This window comes from Arabidopsis lyrata, assembly GCF_000004255.2.
Source record: "Arabidopsis lyrata subsp. lyrata unplaced genomic scaffold ARALYscaffold_8, whole genome shotgun sequence".
Lineage (NCBI taxonomy): Eukaryota > Viridiplantae > Streptophyta > Magnoliopsida > Brassicales > Brassicaceae > Arabidopsis > Arabidopsis lyrata.
Window position 1 is genome coordinate 6,852,354 of NW_003302548.1, and position 25,388 is coordinate 6,877,741.

The following is a 25,388-nucleotide window of genomic DNA, read 5'->3' on the forward strand; positions in this document are numbered from 1 at the left end:
CGGGGATTAATCGAAGATTAGTTTTAGGGTTATTTTAATATTTTTAAAATATATTAATCCAATATTGTTTTCAAAATTGCAGTAAACACATAAAACTGTATTTTAGAGACAAATTTTTATGATTTTTATTACAAATTTATGATTTTTATCAAAATTTGAATATAAGTTATTGTAAAACATCACAAACTCTCAATTTAAATGATTTTTATATTTGCAATCTAAAAATAATCGGAATATGTAAGATTAGGCGGGGAGTAATCGGATTAGGCGGGAAGTAATCGGATTAGGCGGAGAGTAATCGGGTAACTGATTTTTTTAGGGGATTAGTAATTAATCGAGGCGGATAGTTTGGGCCTAGCGATTAAGAGGGGAGTAATCGGGCTAGGCGGGGATTTTTAGAACAAGGGATAGATGTAGTTGTACTTTTATTTTACAACAAACACGATTCCAATTACAATAATAGTGCAACATCTCTCTTTTCTTTTAACGTCGTCAACGTCACTGATAAAAAGAAGTTCTTTCTTCCTTCTCACAATAGTCTTCCAAACATCAAATTAAAGGCATTTTCCAAAAATTCAAATATATATAAATCTATTCATATTATATTTTTTGCTAGTGTCATATAAATAAATTATCTAATACAAATTTTTATTACTTTATAAAATATTACCATGAATTATTTTAAAATTTTGCTACCGAAAGTTATAAAAACACTAAATAAGTTCCTAATAAGTATAGTTTATAAATTGTTATAATATATATTCAGTAAAATTGATGTGTAAACATATACCTTTAAAATTTTTAATTGTCCAAAAAAATTTATGTGTACACAGATAATTGTTCAAAATTTTTACTCATATAGATCTTTAAAAATATGAATGTAAGATTATGATCAATAAACAATATTAAATTATAATACTTATGTATATGATATAATTAGAATACGGTTAGAAATTGATAAAAATATCAAAATATAATTGGTTATTCATTTGATAAAATATAATTCAAATTTACGGTTTAATTTTCTTGCATACATTCTTAAGATAGTTAATGCTAATTCTAATATAATTAATATTATTTTTAATATTGTAGATATGATGTCTAATCAATGACAAAACACAAATAATATTGGGGAAGGTGATTCAAATTTTTCTACAGAAACATTAACACGGGTAAATATCTCCAATTTGTTTTTCTAAATTTTAGCGTAGTTAGAGGATAACTAAAAAGATTATTTAAATTTTTTAAAAATTGTAGAGCGGTCACAATTTCAAATGGACTCCTAGCAGAGAAAGAATATTTCTTGAGTTATACGATAAAGTAGTTGCCATGAATAATTACCGTATAAAAGACCCTAAAACCCTTGGTAAAGAGTATTTGGTTGAAAAAATTGGCGAGAAGTTCAATCTCAATATAAACTATCGGTTCTTCAAAGAAAAGCTTGATCAGTTGGAAAAAAGTACAAGAAGTATGTACATCTTATGGATAAAATGGGCATCACGGTTGATCCTGTCACACATCAGATAACTGCAAGTACTTCAGAGTTGAAAGATCAACAAGTAAGTATTGATGATATTTTTTATTACCTAAATATGATTACTAAATTTTACGTACAAAAACTTTACCTATATATTTTAAATTTTGTTAATAACAGGTATGTAAGATTATACACGCATTTCAACAACCACTGCCACAACTTTGGGATGTGATGCAACGTTGTTTCACATTATATAATATCAAATCGCAATCTCAATACTCTGTAAACCAGTGAAGAGAAGCACTTATGAACAAAGGCACAAGTAATAACGAAGGTCATACATACTCAGAAACATATGGTGATGAAATGCCAAAAATTCAAGTTCCAGAGACACAAGAAAACGAGGAGGTGTATCACGTTAACATTGACGATAATACACGTCCTTCAACTGAGTTTACACATGAATATACGCGCCAGAATTCTCCATCATCTGATCCAATCCAAATTTCTGCTTCTAGAGTTCAACAACGAAGTCGTGAAAGACGTGGAATTACTTCACAAAGATATGGCGGATATTCACGTGTCTCTATTGCAAGTGGTTCACGAGGAAGTCAAAGAAAATAGTCTTTTGAGATAACGCTAACAGATACTATGACTGTTTTTCGTGAGTTTCAACGCCAAAGTTTACGCCCAACTCCATTTGACGAAGAGGATTTCGACGTGTGATCTAGCTGTGAAGATATTTGAAGCAATGGATCTTCCAACCAACACAAAATATTATTGGGAATGCATTAAGGCATTTAGAAAAGACGAATTTTGGCGTAAGTATTTTATTGCTAGATCTGACAAACCTTTCAAAGATAAAATATAATTTTTACAAGCTCTGTCAGGATATACATGGGATGATGAACGTGTGGGAAAGCGCTTAAACACGGGCATCATTATGAGAGTCCAAGTTCTGCTTGTTTTCCTTATGGCAATCCAATGCCTGGTGGTTTTCCTTACGACAGTCCATATTCTGGTGGTAATTCGTGGGGTCAAACTTCAGGTGGTCAATGGGGTGCACCGCCAAATGCTCCACGATATGGGGCTCCACCAAATGCTCCACAATGGGTTACACCACCAAATGGGCCACAATGGATTTCATCACCAAGTTTTCAACAATGGGGCACACCACCAAATGCTCAGAAATAGGGCACACCACCAAATGCTCCACAATGGGGCTCATCATCAACTGTTCAGCAATGGATTTCGCCATCAATGGCGTAATTCACCATTTGCTTCAGAATGGCGTAATTCACCATTTGCTTCAGAATGGAGAACACAACAACCTATGCCAAACTGGGGAACACCTCCAAATGGGCAACAATGGGGTTCATCATCAAATGGTCCAAGCTGGAGTTCACCATCAAATGTTCCGTAATGGAGCTCACCACCAGTTGTTCCACAGTGGAGTACATTATCAACTGATCAAGAATGGGGCTCATCAGCAAATGTTTCACATTGGGGCACTTCACGAAATTCTTCACAATGGGCTCCTCCAGCAAATGTTCAACGTGGACTTTCACTAGGAACTCAAGATGAAACCACTCAACATAAAGATCCTGAAGAAACACCAGTTCATAATTTTTCAACAGAGCAAATACCACGAACACGAAAAATAGGGGGATTATTCAACATTTGGGGAAGGAAATGAGGAGTCCAGTTTCTAAGTTACAAGGAAAGAATTGAGTTGTGGAATTTGAAAAACGAGTAATTATATTTGAAAAGTTGATAATTCAACAAGCATTGAGTTACTCCAATCAGTATTTTCAAAGAGGACCATCCAAACAGATGGCGGTTTGGGTTGGCACAATATTTGGCTTCGTCTACAAGAAGATGATGTTGCTTGTCTACAGTTATTACGAATATCTCTTAGTTGTTTCAGAACATTATGTGAAACATTACAAATAAATTATGGTTTACAACCAACATCGAATGTAAGCATTGAAGAGAGTGTGGCAATGTTTCTACGGGTATGTGGTCACAATAAAGTTCAAAGAGATGTGAGATTACGATTTGGACAAAATCAAGAGACAATAAAGAGAAAAAAATTTGAGGTCCTTACAGCGACTGAGTTACTTGCTTGTGATTATATCAAGACTCCAACAAGGCAAGAACTACGTCGAATTCCTGAACGATTGCAACTAGATCGAAGATATTGGCCATATTTTAGTGGATTTGTTGGAGCAATGGATAGAGTTCATGTCTGCGTTAAGGTGAAACCCGAATAACAAGGAATGTATTGGGATCGACATGGTAGAACATCATTCAACATCATGGCAATATGTGATTTGAATATGTTGTTCATATATGTTTAGAATGGAACACCATGATCTTGTCACGGTACAACAGTTCTCATGATCGCACAAGATAGTAGTTCTGAATTTTCTTTGCCTCCAACAGAAAAATCTTATGTAGTTGATTCTGGATAACCAAACAAACAAGGTGTTCTTGCTCCATATAGATCTTCACGAAACAAATTTATTTGGTATCATATGTCACAATTCGAAAATGGTCCTCCTCCTAGGAATAAGCAGGAACTGTTTAATCGGTGTCATGCATTATTACGTTCTGTCATTGAGAGGACATTTGGAGTTTGGAAGAAAAAATGGAGGATTCTTTGTGAATTTCCTAGATATAATACTCATGTGCAAAAGAGACTGGTAATGACTACAATGGGACTACCTTATTTTATCGAAATTTCTAATTTTTCAGATGACAATTTTGCAGAAGTAATGCGAGAGATAGAGATCACAGACACAAATTTTGATACTGATCTAGGGGATATAGAAGCTGCAAAGGTAGTTGATGGCGATCTTATGGAAAACATCAGAGAAACTATCGCATATATGTTATGGAAAAATCGGAATACTAGATATTAATCTGTTTTTGATGTTATATTTGAAGTAATTTTTAAAAAATATTTTAATAGTTATTACAATAAATATATTTACTATATTTATAAATTAAATCATAATTGAATATTATATAATATGATATCCAATATTTGATCCGTTTTTACCATTCATACCTTTATTTTAAATCGCAAGATCCACTTGATCCGCTTTTGTACCGTCAGATCTGCTTGATCCGTTTTTGTTCTGCTTGGTACGCTTGATCCGCTTGATCCGCTCTGTCCGATATGTTTTATCCATTCGGAGCCAAATAAGAATCATTGGAGGAGATGATGTCAACAACCCACTATCTAGTCTATATTTGTCTTTTAATGAATAAATCTTTTTTTTTTCTTAGTGATATATTATGGTTTTTACCGTTTTTAACCATTATATAGTTAGTGATTTTAGAGTATTTTTAGTTTTTTTTTGTGTGTTTTTCGAGTCTTTACAGGTACATGCATATTTTGGCGGACTTTGGTGCAAAATAGGAGTATTTCGAGCATTACAGCTGAGAAGAGAAACTTGGAGCGTTCGAAAGGTGTTGGTGTCGATCGACACTACTTGGTGTCGCTTGACACGCATTGCGTCCAGAAAGATCACACGAGTTTTTACCAAGTCTTGAAGAATTGCATATTTGCCCCAATATTTTTATTTAGTGCAAAACAACCCTCAAACTCGCTCATTTTTGCAACTTTACCCTCTATCTCCGAAAAATGCAGAGTAATCATACGAAGTCCAAAATAATGTGCAATATAACCCTTATACGTATATTGTAAATGTTTTTTCCGGTCACATACATTAGATTTTGAAAATTCTAAAGGTTGAGTTGACGGTAGCGAATAAGGGTTATAACCCTTATACGTATATTCATCGCGAGGGCTTCGATTTGATATATTAATTGTCAAAATTTTACGAACTTGACGGTAGCGAATAAGGGTTATATTGCGTATTATTTTGGACTTCGTAGGATTAATCTGCATTTTCTGGAGATGAAGGGTAAAGTTGCAAAAATGGACGAGTTGAAGGGTTTTTTTACATAAAACCCTCTAGACTAAATTATTGAATTTTAAGGTCATTGTTTAGACCTAATTACTTTTGGGAGAGAGGTTTTGTATTAATTTGGAGAGAAGAATCAGACTCCTTTAGAGAAGATTCAGAACTCCTTTACTCTATCTTTTAACTTCTTTAATGCAATTTATTCAGATAATGATTTGTGTTTTTTTTTCATGTCTGACTAATTCACCTGTAGATTTAGAGGTTTTCATGTATTGATGAATTGCTAAGTTTAACAATTGGTAGGATAATTTTATAGTTTTTCACCTGGATTTGATTTAATCACTAGTTCTAGATTGATCACCTAGAATATAGCTTATAGGATAATGGGTTAAACACGAGAGTGCGCTTATTTCCTGAAATAATCTTAGGTGAGCAAAAGTATTATTCTCATATGAGAGTTGGGTTAGATACTTTTATGTACAATCAAACCTGGACTTTAATGCTTGTTTAATTTTAGGAATTTATAGACGAGAGTTGGGAATCCAATTATTAGGCGTAGTTAATCAATGCAGACGAGAGGTAGTTGATTTTAGTTGCGCGTTAGAGTTCAAGAATGGTGCTTAATAAACCCTTACCTGTTGTCTGATTTATAATTTTGATTTACTGAAAGGACAACTACCAGAGATATTTTTCTGATGAATATGGCCAGAAAAGCATCTCTGAAGGATTTGGTTTCAGCTAATAAGCGTAGAGTATCTCTTACAACTGACATTTGGACTGCTCAAGCTACAGGTGCTAGTTACATGGTAATCACTGTGCATTTCATTGATGAGTATTGGCGTTTAAGAAAGTTTATCATTAGGTTTAAGTACATCACGGATCACAAGGGAGCTACAATATCAAGGGTTCTACTTGAGTGTCTGCCTGAATGGGGAATAGAGAGGATATTCACCATCACAGTCGACAATGCAACTGCCAATACTAGTGCACTCAGGAAGTTTCAAAGGGCTTTACAGCCACGGAGAGCTAATTCTTTGGTGTTAAATGGAGATTTTATACACATGAGGTGTTATGCTCATATCATAACCTTGATTGTGAAGGAAGGTTGTAGAAATTAGGTGTTCATGTGAAAGCCATCCGCAATGGAATGTTATATGTGAGGTCATCTACTTCTAGATGTGACTCATTTGAGTAGAAGGTTGTGACAGGTAAGATGACAAAGGGAGAGCTTGCCTTTAGATGTCAAAACAAGATAGAATTCTACATACTTGATGTTAACAAGAGCAATCAAGTTTAAGTTGGCATTTGACGAGATGGAGGCTAAAGACAAGTTGTACAACATCCAAGACCAACTTCTTGTTTATCTTTGTGGTTTACTAGTTTTGGTTTTATATGTTGTTTGAGAATTCTTTAAAGTTTTAAACCGGCTTGGATGTTGATTGAACTCTTTTTCAGAGTTTTAAACTGAAGGCAACTTGGACTAGAAGACTAATCAAGTAACATCATAAACAACTGCAAGGTAACTTCATCACTCCATTTTGTTTTCTTTTACTTTTGAACTTGGTTTATGGTTTAATGTTAATATACTAAACTTATGAATCATTGATCATTTCGTAATTGATATCATACTTGGTTTATAGCTTAATGTTTATCATGGTTTTTCATTTTTCAACTAATCTTATTTGGTTTTTATGTAACAGGAACAAGTCATGGAGTTTGGATCATGGCTTTGGATTTGAACTTCTTTCTTTAATTTGGATGCTTTGAATTTGATTTTGAACAATGTTTTTAGGTCTTGCTTTGGATTTGAACTTCTTTCTTTCATTTTAGATGCTTTGGATGTTGATTTGGATGGTTTTATTTGGATGTTGTGGATGTTGCGTTTTGGTTTGAACGTATGGAACTTTAAACTTTTGTTATGTCATGCTTTGGTTTTACTTCAAGTTTTTTTGTTACAGATTTACGGGTTTTATGGTATATTTGGTTAGTAACAAGTATGTTCAGGTATATTGTAGTAGTTCGGAACCGGTATCCGAAAGTATTTGTATAATTTTCGGATTTTACATGGAAGTACCAGTACCTAAACTAGAATTCGAAATGTACCGAATCGAATCCGAACCAAAGTTTTTAAATACCCGAACGAAATCTAGAATTCTAGTTCTAAAAATTCTGAACCCGAAAGAACCGATCCGAACGCCCAGAATTAAATAAATCTATTACAAAATCTCTTGAGGGTAGAGATTTATTAAGGAAAGGAATGAGATATCTTATTGGTAATGGAAGAAGCACCAATGCTTGGCTTGATCCATGGCTTCCTACTCACCCGCCAAGACCACCAAGATGCATCGAGGGTATAGACTCAAATGTGGTTTGTGTTAGAGATTTAATGAAAGTGGGCCAACCAGGATGGAACATGGAGCTGTTACAAAATATCATTATGGAAGAGGATATACAGCTCATAAATTCGATCAGATTGAGTCCAATGGAAGCTCCGGACATGCTAGGTTGGTACTATAACGATTCAGGAATTTATACGGTGATATCTGGTTATTGGCTGGCTTCTCATTTACCAGAGTATCAAGAAGAGATCCAACCACCACCAGGCTCTCAAGTGATGAAGGATGCCATTTGGAAAATGAAAACAGCGCCTAAGCTACAACACTTCCTATGGCGAATGTTATCAAAAGCGTTAGCCACGAAAGTCGAGCTTGCTAGATGAGGAATAGCAACGGACACGACCTGCAAAAGATGTCACAGAGAGGAAGAAACCACTGACCATTTGTTTTTTGATTGTGATCATAGTCAGGATATTTGGAGGGAAAATCGACACCTAAGGCAGATCATGTGTAATTCGGCAAAATGTCTTACGACTAAGATCAACGGAATCATTGAGTGCTACAATAATAAGGAGTTATCTCTGCTAGACCGCCAGATACCACTATGGACTCTATGGAGGATTTGGAAGAGCAAAATCAACTTCTCTATGGAGGATTTGGAAGAGTAGAAATCAACTTCTCTATGGAGGATTTGGAAGAGCAGAAATCAACTTCTCTATCAAGATTTGGATAGTACATGGCAACAAGATACCATTAAGGCAATTGATGAAGCAAGAGAATGGGTGACATGCTGGCACGAGGATTCCATTAATAACAATGAACATGGAAGAATTCGGAACCATGCAAGACGGTCGCAATGGCATCGACCACATGAAAGTTTCATTAAGTGCAATTATGACTTCAAGTTTGTTCAAAATGGAAATGATTCACAAGCAGGATGGATAGTGCGTGATTCGGATGGTTTCTTTATAAGAGCGGGTATTAGCAGGGATCTTCATGTTTCATCGGTTTTAGAAGCAGAACTACAAAGCTTGGTAATGGCAATGCAGCACACATGGGCACAAGGAAATATGAGAGTCATCTTTGAAGGAGATAATAATACAATCCAAAAATTGGTCACATGGAAGGATTGCAATTTTAGAGTTCACAATTGGATTCGAGAGATTAATTTCTGGAAGGCAAAGTTTGAAGCTACAAAATTTCAATGGACAAGAAGACACAACAACCAGGCTGCTGATAGGCTAGCAAAGGAACCTATGGGTGATCACACCAACTTTGTCTCCTATTTTTATGTACCTTCTTTCATTGTAAACATCCTCCATGAGGATCACTGTTAACTATGGCTGGGCAAAAAAACCGGACCCGATATCCGAACCGATACCCGGACCAAAAAAACCGGGTTAGGACGGGTTAGGGTATTAGGAAATTACCTCATTGGGTAGAGTATTGGTCTACCCGTGGGTATCGGTTCGGGTCGGGGAATACATGTTACCCATTTAGGGTACCCATAAACTCGAAGCTGATTTAGACATTTGTTTATATATGTATATAGTTATATAGTCATATAGTCATATAGCCCTACCTTTTGAGTTATGACGATTGAGGTAAATTTTTCCCTTGAATTCTCTTTTAGTTCCTTTTTACCAATTACAGTTTCAAAGTTTGATTATAATCTGTTGTTCTTTAACTTGTCAATGTGATGTAGAGTTTGAACATGAATTTCACATCCATGGTTTTGAATGATTAAGGTAAGTAATCATATTCATACGTTGTTTAAACTTTAAACTTTAAACTATGTAACAAAGATTGACATTTGATTGTTTTTTCTTGTGAGGAGAGAAAGATTCAAAACAAAGTCATCAGTCATCACCGGATCTTGTCTGGAGAGAAAGATTCCAACAAGGCTACAATCCTATCTTGTTCTATGTTTTTTATTTTTGAATAATCGGATTTATGAAATTTTGGATTGGATTTACTCTTAACTCTTAAGTAGTCATCTTTATGATTTTGGATTGGATTTAGTCTTTAGATGTCATGTTTGATGTTCTGTTCTTTTCATTTGATCATTTGAGCATGTACAATGATTTAAAACTTCGGGTATTGGAGTCATATTTCGAGTTTATGGGTAATTTTACCCATTTAGATCCAAACCCAATGGAGACCCATAATTTTCGGATTTTTTTCGGTTCTCATGCATATTACCCAAACCGAACCGAATCCAACGATACCCAAACCGGACCAGAACAGAATCTTTAGAAATACCCGAATGGACTATAAGTTCATTACCCATTTAACCCGAACCCGAATGGGTTCCCAAGCCTAGTTAACATTAATGCAATCTAGTCGTTAAAAAAAGGAAAAAAAAAAAAAGTCTATATAAATAAAAGTCACGACGATCCTTAACGCGTAGAATCTTCCATTACTTTACTTTTTAGGACGAACAGAGAATTGGGGGCTAGGGTTTGTAATTGAAGAAAGAGCGAAGAAGATGATCGAGGTGGTGCTCAACGATCGACTAGGGAAAAAAGTTAGGGTTAAGTGTAACGAAGATGACACAATCGGTGATCTGAAGAAGCTTGTTGCGGCACAAACCGGAACACGAGCGGAGAAGATCCGAATTCAGAAGTGGTACAACATCTACAAGGATCATATCACTCTCAAGGACTATGAGATTCATGACGGCATGGGTCTTGAGCTTTACTACAACTAGGTTTTGCATCTCTCTTTCGTTTGCGATTACTTTGGCTATCTTTCGTTTTTGTGTTATGCGATTTCATTGATAAAGAATTTTTGTGTTTGGCTTTAAGTTTGAAATTGAGATGTTGTTGTTAGTTGCAGACCTGTGAATTGCAATATTTTGAGATTTGATTGGAATTTTGGAACCTTGAAAGCCATTATTCTTAAAAGTTTGAAGCTTTTTAGGGTTTGATTTTGTAGTAATTTAAACCCTTAAGAGAGGCCCTAAGCGGATAATTGAGACCTATGTTTTGGCTTAAAGTTTTGATTTCTTTCGGAAATTTTAGTTAGTAGTCAGTCACAACCTGTGAAAAAGGAGAATCCAAAGCTTAAGTTGGAATTTTGGAACAGCCAAAACCCTTTTTCATCAAAACCTCACACTCTTAAAGTTATTTTGTTGTAACTAAACCCTTAAGACACGACATAAGTGAATAATTGACCTATGTGTTGGCTTTAAAGTTTAGGTTTTTGGGAAAATTTAGCAAAATTTAGAGGTTGTAGTTAGTTGCAGACCTGTGAAAAGTATAATTCTAAAGCTTTAGTAGGAATCGTCAAAAGCTATTGTTATAAAAAACCTGAAGCTTCTTAAGGTTTTTGATTTTGTTCCACTGTATCCAAAGCGTAGCTATATATGGTTTGGCTTCTTTAAAGAAGAAAATTGGTTGGTACATCACAAATTAGATTGATAAAAAGCGTTAGGTCGAGTTTCGTGTTCGATTTCCCCATAGAATTAAATCCTCTATTTCTGCTGTCTATTTCCCCATAGAGTAGCCTATATGTTAGCTTAAAGTTATGACTTTCCAGAAATTTTGGCAAAATTTAGACGTTGTAGTTAGTCGCTGACCTGTGAAAAGCAGAGTGCAAAGTTTTTATTGAAATTGTTTCAGAGCATCCAAATCATAGATAGATATGGTTAGGCTTCTTTAGTACAAAGAAGAAAGTTGGTCCACTAAAACTGGACGTTTTGCTTGGAATGATATCGATTGGTTGAATAGATTCTCTATGATCATTCTTCTTCTACTGAAATGTCTTTTGGGTCTTTCCTAATCCTTTGTGTAATTGGAAGGTCTTAAGAGTGACACGGACCTCTTTTTCCTCTCATTCATACATTACCTGGTCTCTACTGGAACATGATTGATAGCTGAAATAAGATTCTAAATATCCTCTCTATGCCTTTCCATATGCAATTTAACTCTCATGTTTTCTGCTTCTTAATCATTTGAGACTTTTTGTTTGTCTCAGTCCATAGTAGTTTGCTATTAAAACTCGAAACATTAACGTAAAGCTGTCGTCACACATTCCATTCATGTTTTTTATGTTACTCATTTGGTAACTTAAGGTAGACAATAGTCAGTGTCAATGAACCTCTGATATGTCTTTTCATGTTCGTTCCCTGCTCTTTCTTGCATCGTCCAATGTGATTTTGATTCAATTTTTCTATCAGCTGAATCGTTATTTGCTTGTTTCATCTGTTCCAGGCTATTCGAAGGAGCTGAGCTGAAGGAATGTTGTTGATTTGGATACCTGCATAAACTCATCTAAACCATGTGGCATCTAAAAAAGACATATGTTGTAAAACCTGATAACTACAAATATGTGGTAACAATGACATTTGACTGCCAATGGTTTTAAAACCCTCCTAAACTGTCTGATTGGTTTCTGGCAATACTTTGCAGCTTGTACAACGTTGGCCTATAATCTCCATGTTGGTACTATAAAAGTCTATATAAGTTGTATTCATGTGCTTTCTCTCCAAATGTTTCTCATCTTCCGAATTACCCCTAATGCTTGGATATCGGTTTTGATTAGATGTGAATCAGAAAAAAAAAAAAAAAAACTTGCTTGCTTCTAAGAAAAGTCAAGAAAAGACAATGAAAGAAAGAAACCCAAAAGACATTTCAACACAAGAAAGTACTATAGTTGTTCATTGAATGTAAGACTGGCCAGTGATGTCAACGTCTCTATCACCGGAAGAAGCTGGTTGCTTGTGCTTTGGCGTCAACGTCTTTACCTCATCAGGTCCGTCTGCGCTTTGTGTTTCGCTGGCCGGTATGTGATGCTGCCGAGGCTCTTTCTCTATATTCTTGGCCTCTTTCTCTAAATTCTTTGCATCTTTCTCGTCGTCATGACCGTAAAGGCCACCTCCGTAAGCTTCGTGCGTCACCGGCTGCATCTGTGAGATATACGGTGGCTGGTGCTGTTGTGGCTCGTACTTATCTCTACTTTCTTCTTTTTTGTGCTCTTCTTCCATTATTACTTTTGTCTTGATGTCGACACTGTTGGTTGTCTATTTGTATCAATAGTGGTTTCAAGACACGTTTACTTACCTCCCACGTGCCATGATCAGAAGACGAACACGTCAAGTGGGCATATGTTTTATTATACTTTAGAGTGAATCTTGCTTGAGATGTGGGCAAAAACTCGTGTTTCCAAGGATCGACAACCAAGTGGACTTGGTCTGGCCAATCGAGAAACCACTACATGTCATACAGACATACAGTTCTAATCCACTTTCATCTTCCGATGAGTTTTTGAATCGTTGTTGTTTAATATTTTTCAATTAATAAAAATCAAATAATGAAAAAGAGCAACTGTTTTATCAAGTGTGGATCAAAATATTTTGCGACGAAATCAATTGCAAAATCTGTATCTCACTAGTCACTTGCAACAAATCTACACTGTTTTTGTCGCATTTTAGCGATTAACGATATGTATTTTGAGCATTTCTAAAGTTATCAATTTGTTCATTTTGTAGGAACGTTTAGTAACTGGTACGAGGCCTATAAGCATAAGTTGTATGCGACTGGTACAAGGCATACATCAATTGTATATGTAAAATGAGCATAAACTCTTGTGAAGATGTTAGTGGATTACTCTGCCTAGGATCACGTGTAGGTGGTCGTACTGTTTTCAGCGAGTTGTGCTTTGATCAGAGCCGGATCAATGAATTTTGGGGTCCCAGTAGAATTAAGAAAAAAATAACATCATAATTTTTATAATATTTAAAATTATAAAGTAAAAATAATCAATTTAAACAAAACTATTATTTAAAAAACCATATTACAATTATATTCTTTAAAAAAATAGTAATAACTTAAATCTTATGAAAACTAATTTTTTTATGGGTTTTTTTCAAAAATTATTCATCAAACTTGTTATTTTTTTCTCATATTTACAACAATTTATATATATGTATAACTAAAAAAATATTTACGTAGAGCCCTTCTAAAATGGGACCCATTAGAATATTTCATCACCATGTGCTCAAGTCCGGCTCTGGCTTTGACAACAAAGAGGAAGAAATGATGACAGCGGCAACATGATGGTATTTTGGGGCACCAAAGTTAAACAAGAAAAATAAACTGTCTCTGAACATGTCAATGTATATTATTAACATACAGTATGTATAGATTGAAGCTAAATGTATTTTACAAACCGATCTTTTACTTTTTTACTTAAGAAACATACAACTCAGCTTGTCCGTCAATGAAAAGGCTCATGAACTCTTCTCCATCCACAGTTTCTTTCTCAATTAGGAGCTGCGCAAGCTTGTGTAGGATATCAATTTGTGTTGTTATGATCTCTTTCGCCCTCACGTACGCCTTCTCCACGAGCTCTCTCACTTCTGCATCAACCACATCCGCTGTTGCCATCGAGTAATCCTTCTGCGATGACATCTGCAAACAAACATAAACAAAACATGTTTTGAGAGATGAAAACATTGATACAAAACATGTATCGAGTTTAGATATATTACACTTTGACCCAAGAAAGGGTTTCCTCCTGCTCCACCAACTGCCACTTGTCCAATCTTTTTGCTGAACCCGAATCTCTCAACCATTTGGCGAGCCACTCGTGACACCTGCATGAAATCGTTTGATGCTCCGGTTGTTACATTCTCGTCTCCAAAGATCACCTCTTCTGCAACCCTACCATAGGCGAAACATAATAAAGATTGTTTAACACTTGGAGTCTAATCTTGTAAATAGAAAACCAGCGCAATTCGGTTGTCAACAAACCTGCCACCAAGTGCAACAGCCATTTGATTCTCAAGGTAGCTTCTGCTATACAATCCAGACTCAAGTCTCTCTTCGCTAGGGGCGAAAAAGGTGAGCCCACCAGCTTGACCACGTGGAATAATCGATATCTTGGCCACTGGATCGTACTCCGGCATAAGTGCACCAACTAAAGCATGCCCAGCCTCTGCAGATTCCAATTTTATTGAACAGTGAGTGGACAACACTAGCAAAAAAGAAAATGGAGAAGCTTGGATCAGTAGTATCTAACCATGATAAGCAACAAGTCTTTTCTTCTCCTCAGAGACAACAGCATTCTTCTTCTCAGGGCCAGCAATGATCCTCTCAAGAGCATCGGATATTTCATCCTTGCTTATCTCCTTAAGCTCACGTCTAGCCGCAAGAATCGCAGCTTCATTCATCAGGTTCTGCAAATCAGCACCAGTGAAACCCGGAGTTCTCCTCGCAACTTTCTCATAATCCACATCCTTCCCAATAGCCTTCCCTCTAGAATGCACCTGCAATAAACCAACACAACATTACTCATCATATTTCTCCATTGTTTAGCATAACCAATCATGGAAAGAAAGTAAACCTGCAGGATCTTGACTCTTCCAGCTACATCAGGCCTATCCACTGTGACTTGCCTGTCAAATCTACCAGGACGCAACAGTGCGGAATCAAGAACATCCGGTCTATTGGTCGCAGCCAACACAATGACACCGGAATTACCAGAAAACCCATCCATCTCAGTCAAAAGCTGATTAATCGTCTGTTCTCTCTCATCATTCCCACCACCCATCCCAGCTCCTCTTTGCCTACCCACAGCATCAATCTCATCAATAAACACAATACAAGGAGCTTTCGACTTCGCCTTCTCAAACAAATCCCTAACTCTAGAAGCACCCACACCAACAAAAAGCTCCACAAACTCCGAAGCAGCACACGAAAAGAACGGCACTCCAGCTTCTCCAGCCACAGCTCTAGCCAAAAGTGTCTTCCCCGTACCCGGTGGACCAACCAACAAACAACCTTTAGGAATCTTAGCACCTAAAGCAGTATACTTATCAGGATTCTTCAAGAAATCAACAACTTCTTGTAACTCAAGCTTAGCTTGATCAGCTCCAGCAACATCCCCAAACGTTACCCCAGTTTCCGGCACTTCCTGAAACTTCGATTTCGACCTACCAAAATCCATAGGACCTCCTAAACCTCCAGGACCACCAGCACCTCCTTGACCTCCCCTAAAGAGATAAAACAACCCTCCAAAAGCAAGCAACGGAAAAAGCAAATTACCAATGAAATCAAACAACCCATTTCCAGATTCTCCTTCCGAAACCGATATATCGACACCATTCATCGCCAAGATATCAATCAAATCCGGATCATTGGGAACAATAACAGTAGCACGACGATTATCAACAGCTGTTAGCTGAAGAACAGAACCATCTTTACTAAATTTCACTCTCTCAACTTTACCTTTCTTCACCGCATTTAGAAACTCACTGTATCGCCACTGCGTTCCATCAGGAAGATCCGATGACTGAGCTTGTGGATTCGGTGCTGTCATCAAAACGTTTTGACCAAACGTCGACAGATTTGGTGATTGAGCTTCAACAGTAACGGTCGGAGCTGGCGGCTGAACCGGTTCGTTAACTGCTAAAGCTTGTGGAGACGTAGATGAGAACAACAGAGCCGCTAACGCAGCTTGCGATGGCAAAGATTTCATTAGCTTCTCCGATTGGTATCTTCTTCGAGAGATGACTGAGAAAGGAAGAGACTTTGTGGTGGTTTTTGGTGTTGGAGCTGAGATTATGATTTGAGAACCGAGGAAATTTGAAGAAAGTAGTAATGGGTTTGAAGATGTGGCCGCCATTGAAGCTCTCTGAAGAATCAAAATTAGATTTTGAAGAAGAAAGCGGTGAAAAAGGAAGGATCTTTGAATTGAGTTTGAAGGAGGTTTTTGTTTCTTCTTCTTCTCTGCAAATTGAGATTTTTTGGAGGAGGATTAAAGAGAAGTCATGAGTTTGAGTGATTGCTTGAGGTTCGTCTACGTGTGTTATCACATATCCAGTCGTGATACTAGCGGATACGCAAGAGTCTCAAATAATAGGAGAAAACTCCTTATTGGGCTGCTTCAAACACTGTGGGCTTTTTTAGTGTTGTGTATAACTTCATGTTGGACCATTAGTGTAAACCAGACGGTATGTTTCAGTTTCAGTTTAAGGTTTGAGCATGACTGCCAAAAAAAAAAAAAATGTATCATGTAATTGCTAATAGAATGTCATATATTATAAGATTTCTATATTATTGGGAAATGCATATATTTCTAAGAAACTAAATCAAATTCCAGGAATTGGAAACAATATGTGCGTCGAAAGACTAAAACTTCGAGTCGATTTTCTTCAATATGTCTATGTACAAATTGAAACACAGTAATATAACAATTTTGAAATTAAGAATTCAAAATTCGTATATTATTTTCTTCAATGTGTTCGTACCCATTCGTTTTAGGCAATTTAATTGTATGAAGCCGTTAGATTTTGAATTCCAATTTCAAATTCGTAATATGTTTTTGATGTTGTGTTAGAGCTAGAACAGATGCTGTTTGTGATTTTCGTTTCTTCACTCTGGGATTGTAATGAAGCAAAACTTTTCAATAACGAAACTAAAGACGATCAAGCTCGATTCACCAACTGTACGTATCGTCCAAAGTAAAGAAGGCCATTGACACAAAACACTGACTATTCTCGGATGGTCAGGACTTATGGATATCCCACCATAGTCAACCACTTTTCCATTGATGTTGCCCCAACTTTAACATCCCCTCGCCATGCTCTACTTCTTGGCAGGCAATTGATACTCTATAGCCTAAAGAGTAATGAAATCCGAAGAAAATAAGGAAATTATTTAATTTTATTTATTTGCACGAGATATGTTTACATACCTTTTATCTTTAATTTTAATGAAAATGACAAAAAAAAAATGAACGAAAAGAAAGGAATGTAGATAAGAATTGAATCAAACAATTATAGTAAATTAGATTAGGTCTCCATATACAAACCATTTACTTCCAAAGAATGTACAAGATTTACTTTGCACTCGTAATTGTTACGATGTTTTGTAGATTATGAAGGTAATACTCTTTAACTATTACATATTTAAGTGAATTTTGAATTAATTATCAAATCTTTATATTGTTGGTACCATAGAAGTCAACGATAAAATTGGTATTGAAGATGTTGGAAAGACGGGGAGTACTTGCGGAATAGAGGGCTCAACGATCCACTATATCTTAGAGAAGTAAACATATTCGATTTGTTCTCTCCAAGAGAGAAAAAGCCAGGAGTAACAGCGTTCAAGCTATTCTGTCTTCAACATGTTAACCCATCAGCAATGTTCCTTAAAGGGATATTTGAATACTTTTAGCAAGGAAGATCAATACAAGGACTCGATATGATTGGTAAATCAGCTAGAAGAGGATATGAGTTGACAATCTATGCGGACGCCTTGATTAGGAGAATCACGAATCTAGGAGATATTAATCTAGATAGAGAGTTTGTCTATAGAATGAGAAGAAGAGTGAACCGTGGGTTTAATTACAAAATAAGTGATGAATTCACAAAAAAAAATTAAAAGCCATAAACTTTGATGATTTTTACAGGTGTAATTGTGGTGGTGTTGAAGCTTGTTTAAAACCTAGTAATGTCCAATAATTACAATTACTTTTTATTTATCAATCGAAGTCTAATTTCAATGTCATACAATTTCTTCCATGTTTCATCACAAAATAACCAAAACAAAATTATTGGTCAATCAGTCTAATTTCCAATGTCAATGAGCAAAACAGAATATTAGTCAACACCAAGATGATAACTACAAGATTATCAATCTTACTCTAATTCCGATGTCATACAATTTCTTCATCAGAAAATAATCAAAACAAAATATTGGTCAACCCAAAATAACTAGAAGAGTACATGGCTCAATCCAAAATAACTAAAAGAGTACATGGCTCAATCCAAACTCAATCCTCATTTGAGATAGACACCACTATCCCATGTCTACTTCTTTCATCCTTAAAAAACTTGTCATAGAAAGAAGACAACTCATCCTTCTCCACATACTCGAGTAAGTCTTTGATTTCAACAGCACGGCCATCTATGCGTTTCACATCATTCACCAAATGGTGAGAAATACCAGAATCATCCGGAATATATGTCCTCCTTCTGTAAGTTTCAAACTCATTGTCTTCAACATTCTCCTACATATAAAGCTTAATTACAAGATAGAACTTCAATTATAAAAATAAACTCAATTATCAGAAAAACAACTTACCAAGAAATGACCAATTGAATCAACATAGGATTCTATTCTTTTTAGCAAAAGTTTAAAATGGTGATTTGCAGAGACAACACATAAATAGAATCCACAGACATCGGACTTGCTATGAACATCGCAACTGATTTCATAGCCAAGTCTCTGGTCATACCTAAAAAAAAAAAAAAAACAGATCCGAGTTAGCATTTGTTAGCATTTTTAGAACAAAACAAACACAATTAATAAAGGTTTAGAGAATAACCTAAGCTCACTGTAAAATTTATCCGCCACCATTGCTTTAAACAAACTCAAGATTATGAAATCCGAAGAAAATAAGGAAATTATTTAATTTCATTTATTTGCACGAGATATGTTTACATACCTTTTATCTTTAATTTTAATGAAAATGACAAAAAAAATGAACGAAAAGAAAGGAATGTAGATAAGAATTGAATCAAACAATTATAGTAAATTAGATTAGGTCTCCATATATAAACCATTTACTTCCAAAGAATGTACAAGATTTACTTTGCACTCGTAATTGGTTACGAGGTTTTGTAGATTATGAAGATAATACTTTTTAACTATTACATATTTAAGTGAATTTTGAATTAATTATCAAATCGTGGAAGCTCCCTTGGCCCATTGGTTGACCAAGGGTTGATTAATGCTTATACACCAAGAGGTCTGGGGTTCGAGTCCCAGATATTGCGATTTATTAACAAATTTGCATATTAATGGAGGCAAGTGTGCAGGAGATCTCCAGCGATGTACAATTATAGCCGTTCGCCAGGATTCTACGCAGAGAAGGAAGTGTCGCCAGGTCGTGGATCATTGAAGGTATTCATCAAGATTATGAAGAAGGAAGTGTAGTCTGTCGTGGATCTAGTAAGGGTCGGAAGGAATTGTCAGTTGTAGAATCGTCTATGTAACAGTTCTCATAATTTGCAATTAATAATAAATCTAGACGACAAAAAAAAAAAGAATTAATTATCAAATCTTTATATTGTTGGTACCATAGAAGTCAACGATAAAATTGGTAATGAAGATGTTGGAAAGACTGGGAGTACTTGCGGAATAGAGGGCTCAAGATCAAGAGATTCAAGCGTTCGGTGAAACATTTGTAATGTGGTATTTCAAAAATGTTCTTTGACACTAACATGGTAATTTGGCAATAAAATAAGGTACAAATTACAATACCAATAGATGAATAAAAATTTTCTTGTCCTTTGCTTATTTTCATTACAATCCATTAACATTTTATTTTGCTTGCGCTTTGGCATTTGCTTGTTTTGATTACAAACCAATAAAAATAGTTTTACATGAAACATATGAAATTGATGCAAAAGATGGAAAGATAAAATAAGTCAATTCACTTAGCCCATCCACAAGACACACCTGATGCATTTCCCTTCAAGAAGTAGCTGGAATGCGTCATTGATCTCCTCGAATTTCATTTCATGTGTCACAAACTTATCCAATTCAAGCTCATTGCTCAAATAGCGTTTTAGAAGAAGAGGAATGTGTGTTTTAGCCTTCAAACCTCCAAACAATGAACCCATCAGAATCTTCCCATGGTGAAGAACATCAAAGGAGTCTAAACATATTTGTGAACCCGGCTTGTCCACCCCTAAAGTTATCGTCTTTCCCCATCCCTAAACGTTGATTGTACCAATAAAAACCGTCAAATGTTTTCCTACTTATTTGTTGTATTTCGAAATCTAGCTCTACTTTGGTTTTAGGTAGAGATCAATGCAACAATACCTGTCTGCAACAAGCATAAGCTTCTTGAACCAAAGAGCTACTTCCAACACACTCGAAACAATAGTCTGCTCCCCCACCAGTCATCTCATTGATCACCTAAACACAAAAGTATAAAAGTTATATGTTTATCTTTTTCGACTGACGTATATATTAGTGCAATTACCTCGCTAACACTCTTTTTCTCGCATGTCATAGAGTTTACAAACTCGGTAATTCCAAAATTCTGGCCTGCAAAAAGTTGATGTTCAAAACAATTATATAATTCATTTTTAATATATAGAAAAATATACAAGGTATAGAGATTTATGCAAAATAACTATTGAATAAAGAAATTCATTAACCAACCAACTTGGAATTTGGCAGGGTTTATATCCACACCAATGATTCTAGAGGCACCACAAAGTCTTGCACCCTCTGCAACCTAGAAACATAATATCCAAACCCTAACCCATTTAAACAACTCATAATATTCAAGACGATTGATTTTTACATGATCATTACTAGAAATTGTAAGTTTACCGCTAATCCGATAGAACCAAGTCCGAAAATCACAACGGTTGATCCTTGTTCAACTTTGGCGGTCTCCCAAGCAGCACCAACACCTAAAACATTATCCTTTAACTCATCAAAATCAAAGAGTAACAAACTTGAATAATTTCCTTTTCAATATTAGTGATTTACCGGTGGAGACTCCACAGCTGAGGAGACAAGCACGACTAGGAGGAATCGAAGAATCGATCTTAACAATGTTAGCGACATCAAGAACGGTGTATTCGCTGAAGCTGGAGACGTTCAAGAAATGAAAGAGAGTTTGGCCATTGAGATCGGTGAATCTGCTGGAATTTTCGTATCTTGGCATCCAAGGCGATACCTTGAAGGGGAATTTACTACATAAATTGCTTTTTTGAGATTTGCAATCAACACATTCACCACAGTCAGGCATGAACGTTGGTAGCACGGTATCTCCTTCTACCACTTCCTTCACATTTTCACCCACACTTTCTACTACTCTGCATAATCAAATTTCACTTACATTAATATTTGTAGTTGTGTTTTTAAAAACGCTTTGAAGTGTAAGTTTGGATTTATTAGGATTTATTATGATTTTTTATTGATTTAGATATCTTGCAATATTCTTTATGCTGGTGTAGTGGTGTGTAAGTTGCTATAGAAAAATGGTTTGATATTAAAAGTTAGAATATACTATAAAAAAATTAAAACAAAAAAAAAGTTGTTAACCAGTTTGTATAACGTAAGTTTCAAAAAGTAACAAAAAATCACATTTCAAAAAAAATTTAATAAGTAATTTATAAAAAGGTCAATTCAAGAAAATGATGAAAGAGTACTTCTGGGTGCAAAGTGTCTTCGGTGGTGTCCTTCTCCTTCTCCCCAAATATACATTTTTTTTTTTGAATAAATTGTTGTTAAGATAATTTTCATGTGAACTCCTACGATAAATTCCTTTCTCTCCTTCAATTTTTTTGCTCCAATATCGTTCTTTTTATTTTTATTTCAATTTTAGGCGAGCCAACAGAAAAGTAGACATTTTGTTTTGTCTTTTGATTCCGATTTGACTTTTTTAATTTCCACTTTATGAGTTTTTGGTTTGCTTCGTTACAATTTTCTTTGGTTTTGGGTTGGTCAGTTTTATTAGAACTGAACCACATAAAAACGTACACGTAATTTGGTTTGGATGGTTATTTTTTTTTTCTTTGAATAATTTTTCGAATCATTCATTCTAGTATTCTACTTGCTAACATTTACATAGACATCTATAATTAGTTAATGAACATAAATCCCTATAAAAACCCTTGTTCAAAAAATCGTTAGGCGTTAGTCGGGCGCTCGAGCTGGGCCTAGCGCCTAGGCGGAAAATCGGGATTAATCGGGGATTAGTTTTATGCATTGTTTTATTTTATTTAATGTTAAAATTAAATAAATATATGTTTTATGCATTAATGTGTTTAATGTAATGTTAAAAAGTAAATATATTATGCTATGTATATAAATATTAAAATAATTGTCAACAAAAAATTAATTTTGGCAAAATTGATCTTGAGGAAACTCTTTTTTTGTGTGTCTAATACAAAATAGTCAATTAGTATATAAATGTAGTATTTAAATTAATGTAGATGTAGTACACAAACCCTCGGGACACAACCGCCGAGATTTGTTAGGCGGTCCAAAAATCGGTTAATGATTAATTAGTCCGATTAGGACATAATCGCGGCGGTTGTGTCCCGAGGAGCGGCTAAGCGCCCGCGTTTTTGAACAGGGATAAAAACTGTCATAAATATATATATGTTTGTGTTGATTGACTAACAATAATGGATGTCTCTAGTCTCTATACATCTAACTTATTCAATGAAAATCTCATAACGTTAGCCGACTAAAAAAGTCCAACAAACCCATTTGTTGTGTAACCTCCCACGTGAGGTTTGAAATGAGGATCTACTAACCGGATGTCATTGAAAATTAGCTCTACGAAAAAGGATAGAGGAAAAAACTGTTTTTTTCACAAAAACAGAGAGAAAGATAGAATCATACCCAAAAAAAAAAAAAAAAAAAAAAAAGATAGAACTAACTGGCAAGGGATTTTATAGTCCAATGGCTCGACCACTTAGTGTTCGTTACTAGTTTACCCTAGTGATGGTGTAAAAATGTTGATTAGTGGGTTCAACGGTAAAAATTCCAAAAAATAAAACTTTGCACAACTTGAAACATTTTTTTGGCTATATCTACCATCTTTCTTTTTCTCCATATCAGGATAATTTTTTTTCCTCTACTTTCTTTTATTTTTCTAATTTTGAGCCTACATAGGAGTACTGACCATTTTACTTTAATTTACCGTTTGGTTTCAATTTAATTTCTGCGGTTTCGGATTTATAAAAGCTAATTAATTTGCAGCCTAACGTTACAATTTACAAATATAATCTCTTTTGTGCAAAATATTGAATATATTGAATAAATAAAAAAGAAAAAGGTTAGAGGATGAGACGTAGACTAACCCTATTGCCTCATGGCCAAGAATCCTCGGAAAGCAGGCTGGAGGAACCTGCGGAAACATGACAAAATTTTGTAAATCTGACTGTTCAGTATCAACGACCACAAAAAAAATTATAAAATATAAAATCAGATTTCATATAATAAATATGAAAATATCTATCTTGGTTTATATAAGTAATGTCAGTAATTGGCAAAAAGACAAAACAAATGCCTGGCAATATTGGACATTGGAGTCTGTTTTGTTTCTTTTACCAAGAATATTTTTTCGTTTTTTAAAATAGTGTGACTTTGTGAGTACTGAGTACCAAAAGAAAAGAACTAACGTTGCAAATCAAAAATTAGACATAAGTTCAGATTTGTTAAGTATCTTTTGGTCAATCCGTGAACCAATTGGGTCAAACTTTGTGTCACGTTAAGAAATAATGTTGGACCTTATCTAAAATCGTTGAATATTAAACCAGTTTTGCAAAGTCTAAATGCTATAACTTATAAATCTGACTGTTCAGTATCAACAACTACAAATTAAAAATAAGTAGATCCGATTACATAAAATAATAAAATATCTATCTTAGTTTTATGTCTATGTCAGTAATTAGCAAAAAAACAAAAAAATGCCTGGCAATATTGAACATTAGTGTCTGTTTCGTTTCTTTAACCAAGAACATTTGGAGTATATTGAATTCAGAAACTCACGTAGAAAATAAAGAATTAATCATAAGTCAATGTTTTGTGTCTTCGATAAATATATCACGACAAGAAAACATATCGGTTTCAGACGGATGTTACGTAAAATATTAAAACCAGTTTTGTGTAAAAAGCCTAAAACGAAGAAGAGAAGAAGAAAGAGTACACTACTTGGAGTTTCCAGAAAGTGACGTCACTGTGACATAGCGCGGTGCAGATGATTCGGATCCGAACCTCGTAAGGCTGCGGCGGCGCCACCATGATTTCTTCCATCACCAACGGCTCTCCGGCCTTCCTACTAACCGCCGCTGCCATAGAAACATAAAGTCAACGCCATTAGTTATAGTCAACGATAAGATACTTAATGAATTTTGAGAAACTTTTCTCTTCACTAACCTTTGCATCGGATCGGCTTACGTGAAGACTTGTTGTCGCCGGAGGAGTTTCCGTTTTCCATCTCAAATCTCTATCTCTTTTTTCTTTGGTGTGTTTTTTTTTTTTTTGAGAGTCCCAATTTGTAAGAGCTTCTCTCTATAAGTGTGTTATCTCTCTCTGTATATAGACTAATTTAGATTACTAGTATATTTGTCGTTTTTAATTACTATTATAAAACTTATTTCTGTATTTTGTGTCTATCTGCGTTCGGTGCATTTGAAACTTCCTATATACACACCAACTAGATGAGGTTTACATAATTGAGATTTTCATAATTTTTCAAATATATATACAATATTCGTCTGTTTTATAAAAAGTATTATTTTATATTTTTCACACATATTAAAAAGTTATTAAATTTTATATTATATCTCTTATCAATACATTAAACAAAATTATCTCTTTTCTTAATAAATTAAAAAAATGGTTAAAAATAAATTTTTATGAAAATACAAAACGACCATCTTTGTGAAACAAAAATAAAACTTTAAAACGGTATTCTTGGTCAAACGGAGTGAATATATATTATCTTATTATTGATAAAAAAAAAAATTTATTGTTTTTTTCTTTGGTAGCTAGACTATATCACCATGGATATTGATATATATTCCTATATTTATTGATCAATTTATCAGATTTACCTATATGTAATATAAACAATTCTATGAATAATTTCATG

The 25,388-nt window shown here is 34.9% G+C and overlaps 4 protein-coding genes and 1 pseudogene across 4 annotated transcripts; 2 read left to right on the forward strand and 3 right to left on the reverse strand.

Moving 5' to 3' along the window:
• Window positions 1-2,769: 2,769 nt before the first annotated feature.
• On the forward strand, window positions 2,770-4,401 carry LOC110230356 (annotated as a pseudogene).
• A 5,714-nt stretch (window positions 4,402-10,115) lies between these two features.
• LOC9299878 (ubiquitin-like protein 5) lies at window positions 10,116-12,224 on the forward strand. The gene is made up of 2 exons (XM_002863756.2): window positions 10,116-10,458; window positions 11,963-12,224. Exon 1 carries the CDS (start codon window positions 10,237-10,239, stop codon window positions 10,456-10,458), a length of 222 nt encoding a protein of 73 aa, XP_002863802.1. The 5' UTR covers window positions 10,116-10,236; the 3' UTR covers window positions 11,963-12,224.
• LOC9299879 lies at window positions 12,191-13,095 on the reverse strand. Its single transcript, XM_002865497.2, has one exon. It carries the CDS (start codon window positions 12,733-12,735, stop codon window positions 12,409-12,411), a length of 327 nt encoding a protein of 108 aa, XP_002865543.1. The 5' UTR covers window positions 12,736-13,095; the 3' UTR covers window positions 12,191-12,408.
• Window positions 13,096-13,828: 733 nt separating this feature from the next.
• LOC9301618 (ATP-dependent zinc metalloprotease FTSH 5, chloroplastic) lies at window positions 13,829-16,566 on the reverse strand. The gene is made up of 5 exons (XM_021035550.1): window positions 15,096-16,566; window positions 14,772-15,018; window positions 14,504-14,687; window positions 14,242-14,413; window positions 13,829-14,161 (listed from the first exon to the last, which is right to left on the reverse strand). Exons 1-5 carry the CDS (start codon window positions 16,374-16,376, stop codon window positions 13,940-13,942), a joined length of 2,106 nt encoding a protein of 701 aa, XP_020891209.1. The 5' UTR covers window positions 16,377-16,566; the 3' UTR covers window positions 13,829-13,939.
• Window positions 16,567-20,023: 3,457 nt separating this feature from the next.
• Window positions 20,024-24,988, reverse strand: LOC9301619 (alcohol dehydrogenase-like 7). Its single transcript, XM_021035702.1, has 9 exons — window positions 24,671-24,988; window positions 24,446-24,582; window positions 23,593-23,639; window positions 21,266-21,594; window positions 21,104-21,186; window positions 20,930-21,005; window positions 20,748-20,812; window positions 20,585-20,680; window positions 20,024-20,475 (listed from the first exon to the last, which is right to left on the reverse strand). Exons 1-9 carry the CDS (start codon window positions 24,729-24,731, stop codon window positions 20,197-20,199), a joined length of 1,173 nt encoding a protein of 390 aa, XP_020891361.1. The 5' UTR covers window positions 24,732-24,988; the 3' UTR covers window positions 20,024-20,196.
• Window positions 24,989-25,388: the final 400 nt, after the last annotated feature.

Excerpts from the sequence above, each read along its gene's own strand:
- LOC9299878 (XM_002863756.2), top strand. The coding sequence starts at position 10,237 with ATGATCGAGGTGGTGCTCAACGATCGACTAGGGAAAAAAGTTAGGGTT.
- LOC9299879 (XM_002865497.2), bottom strand. The coding sequence starts at position 12,735 with ATGGAAGAAGAGCACAAAAAAGAAGAAAGTAGAGATAAGTACGAGCCA.
- LOC9301618 (XM_021035550.1), bottom strand. The coding sequence starts at position 16,376 with ATGGCGGCCACATCTTCAAACCCATTACTACTTTCTTCAAATTTCCTC. Across the intron at positions 14,688-14,771 it reads AAGACTTGTTGCTTATCATG|AGGCTGGGCATGCTTTAGTT; the intron begins GTTAGATACTAC and ends TGGAATCTGCAG. Across the intron at positions 14,162-14,241 it reads ACCCTTTCTTGGGTCAAAGT|ATGTCATCGCAGAAGGATTA; the intron begins GTAATATATCTA and ends GTTTGTTTGCAG.
- LOC9301619 (XM_021035702.1), bottom strand. The coding sequence starts at position 24,731 with ATGGAAAACGGAAACTCCTCCGGCGACAACAAGTCTTCACGTAAGCCG. Across the intron at positions 21,006-21,103 it reads TTGGTTCTATCGGATTAGCG|GTTGCAGAGGGTGCAAGACT; the intron begins GTAAACTTACAA and ends TTATGTTTCTAG. Across the intron at positions 20,476-20,584 it reads CTTATGCTTGTTGCAGACAG|GGATGGGGAAAGACGATAAC; the intron begins GTATTGTTGCAT and ends ATCAACGTTTAG.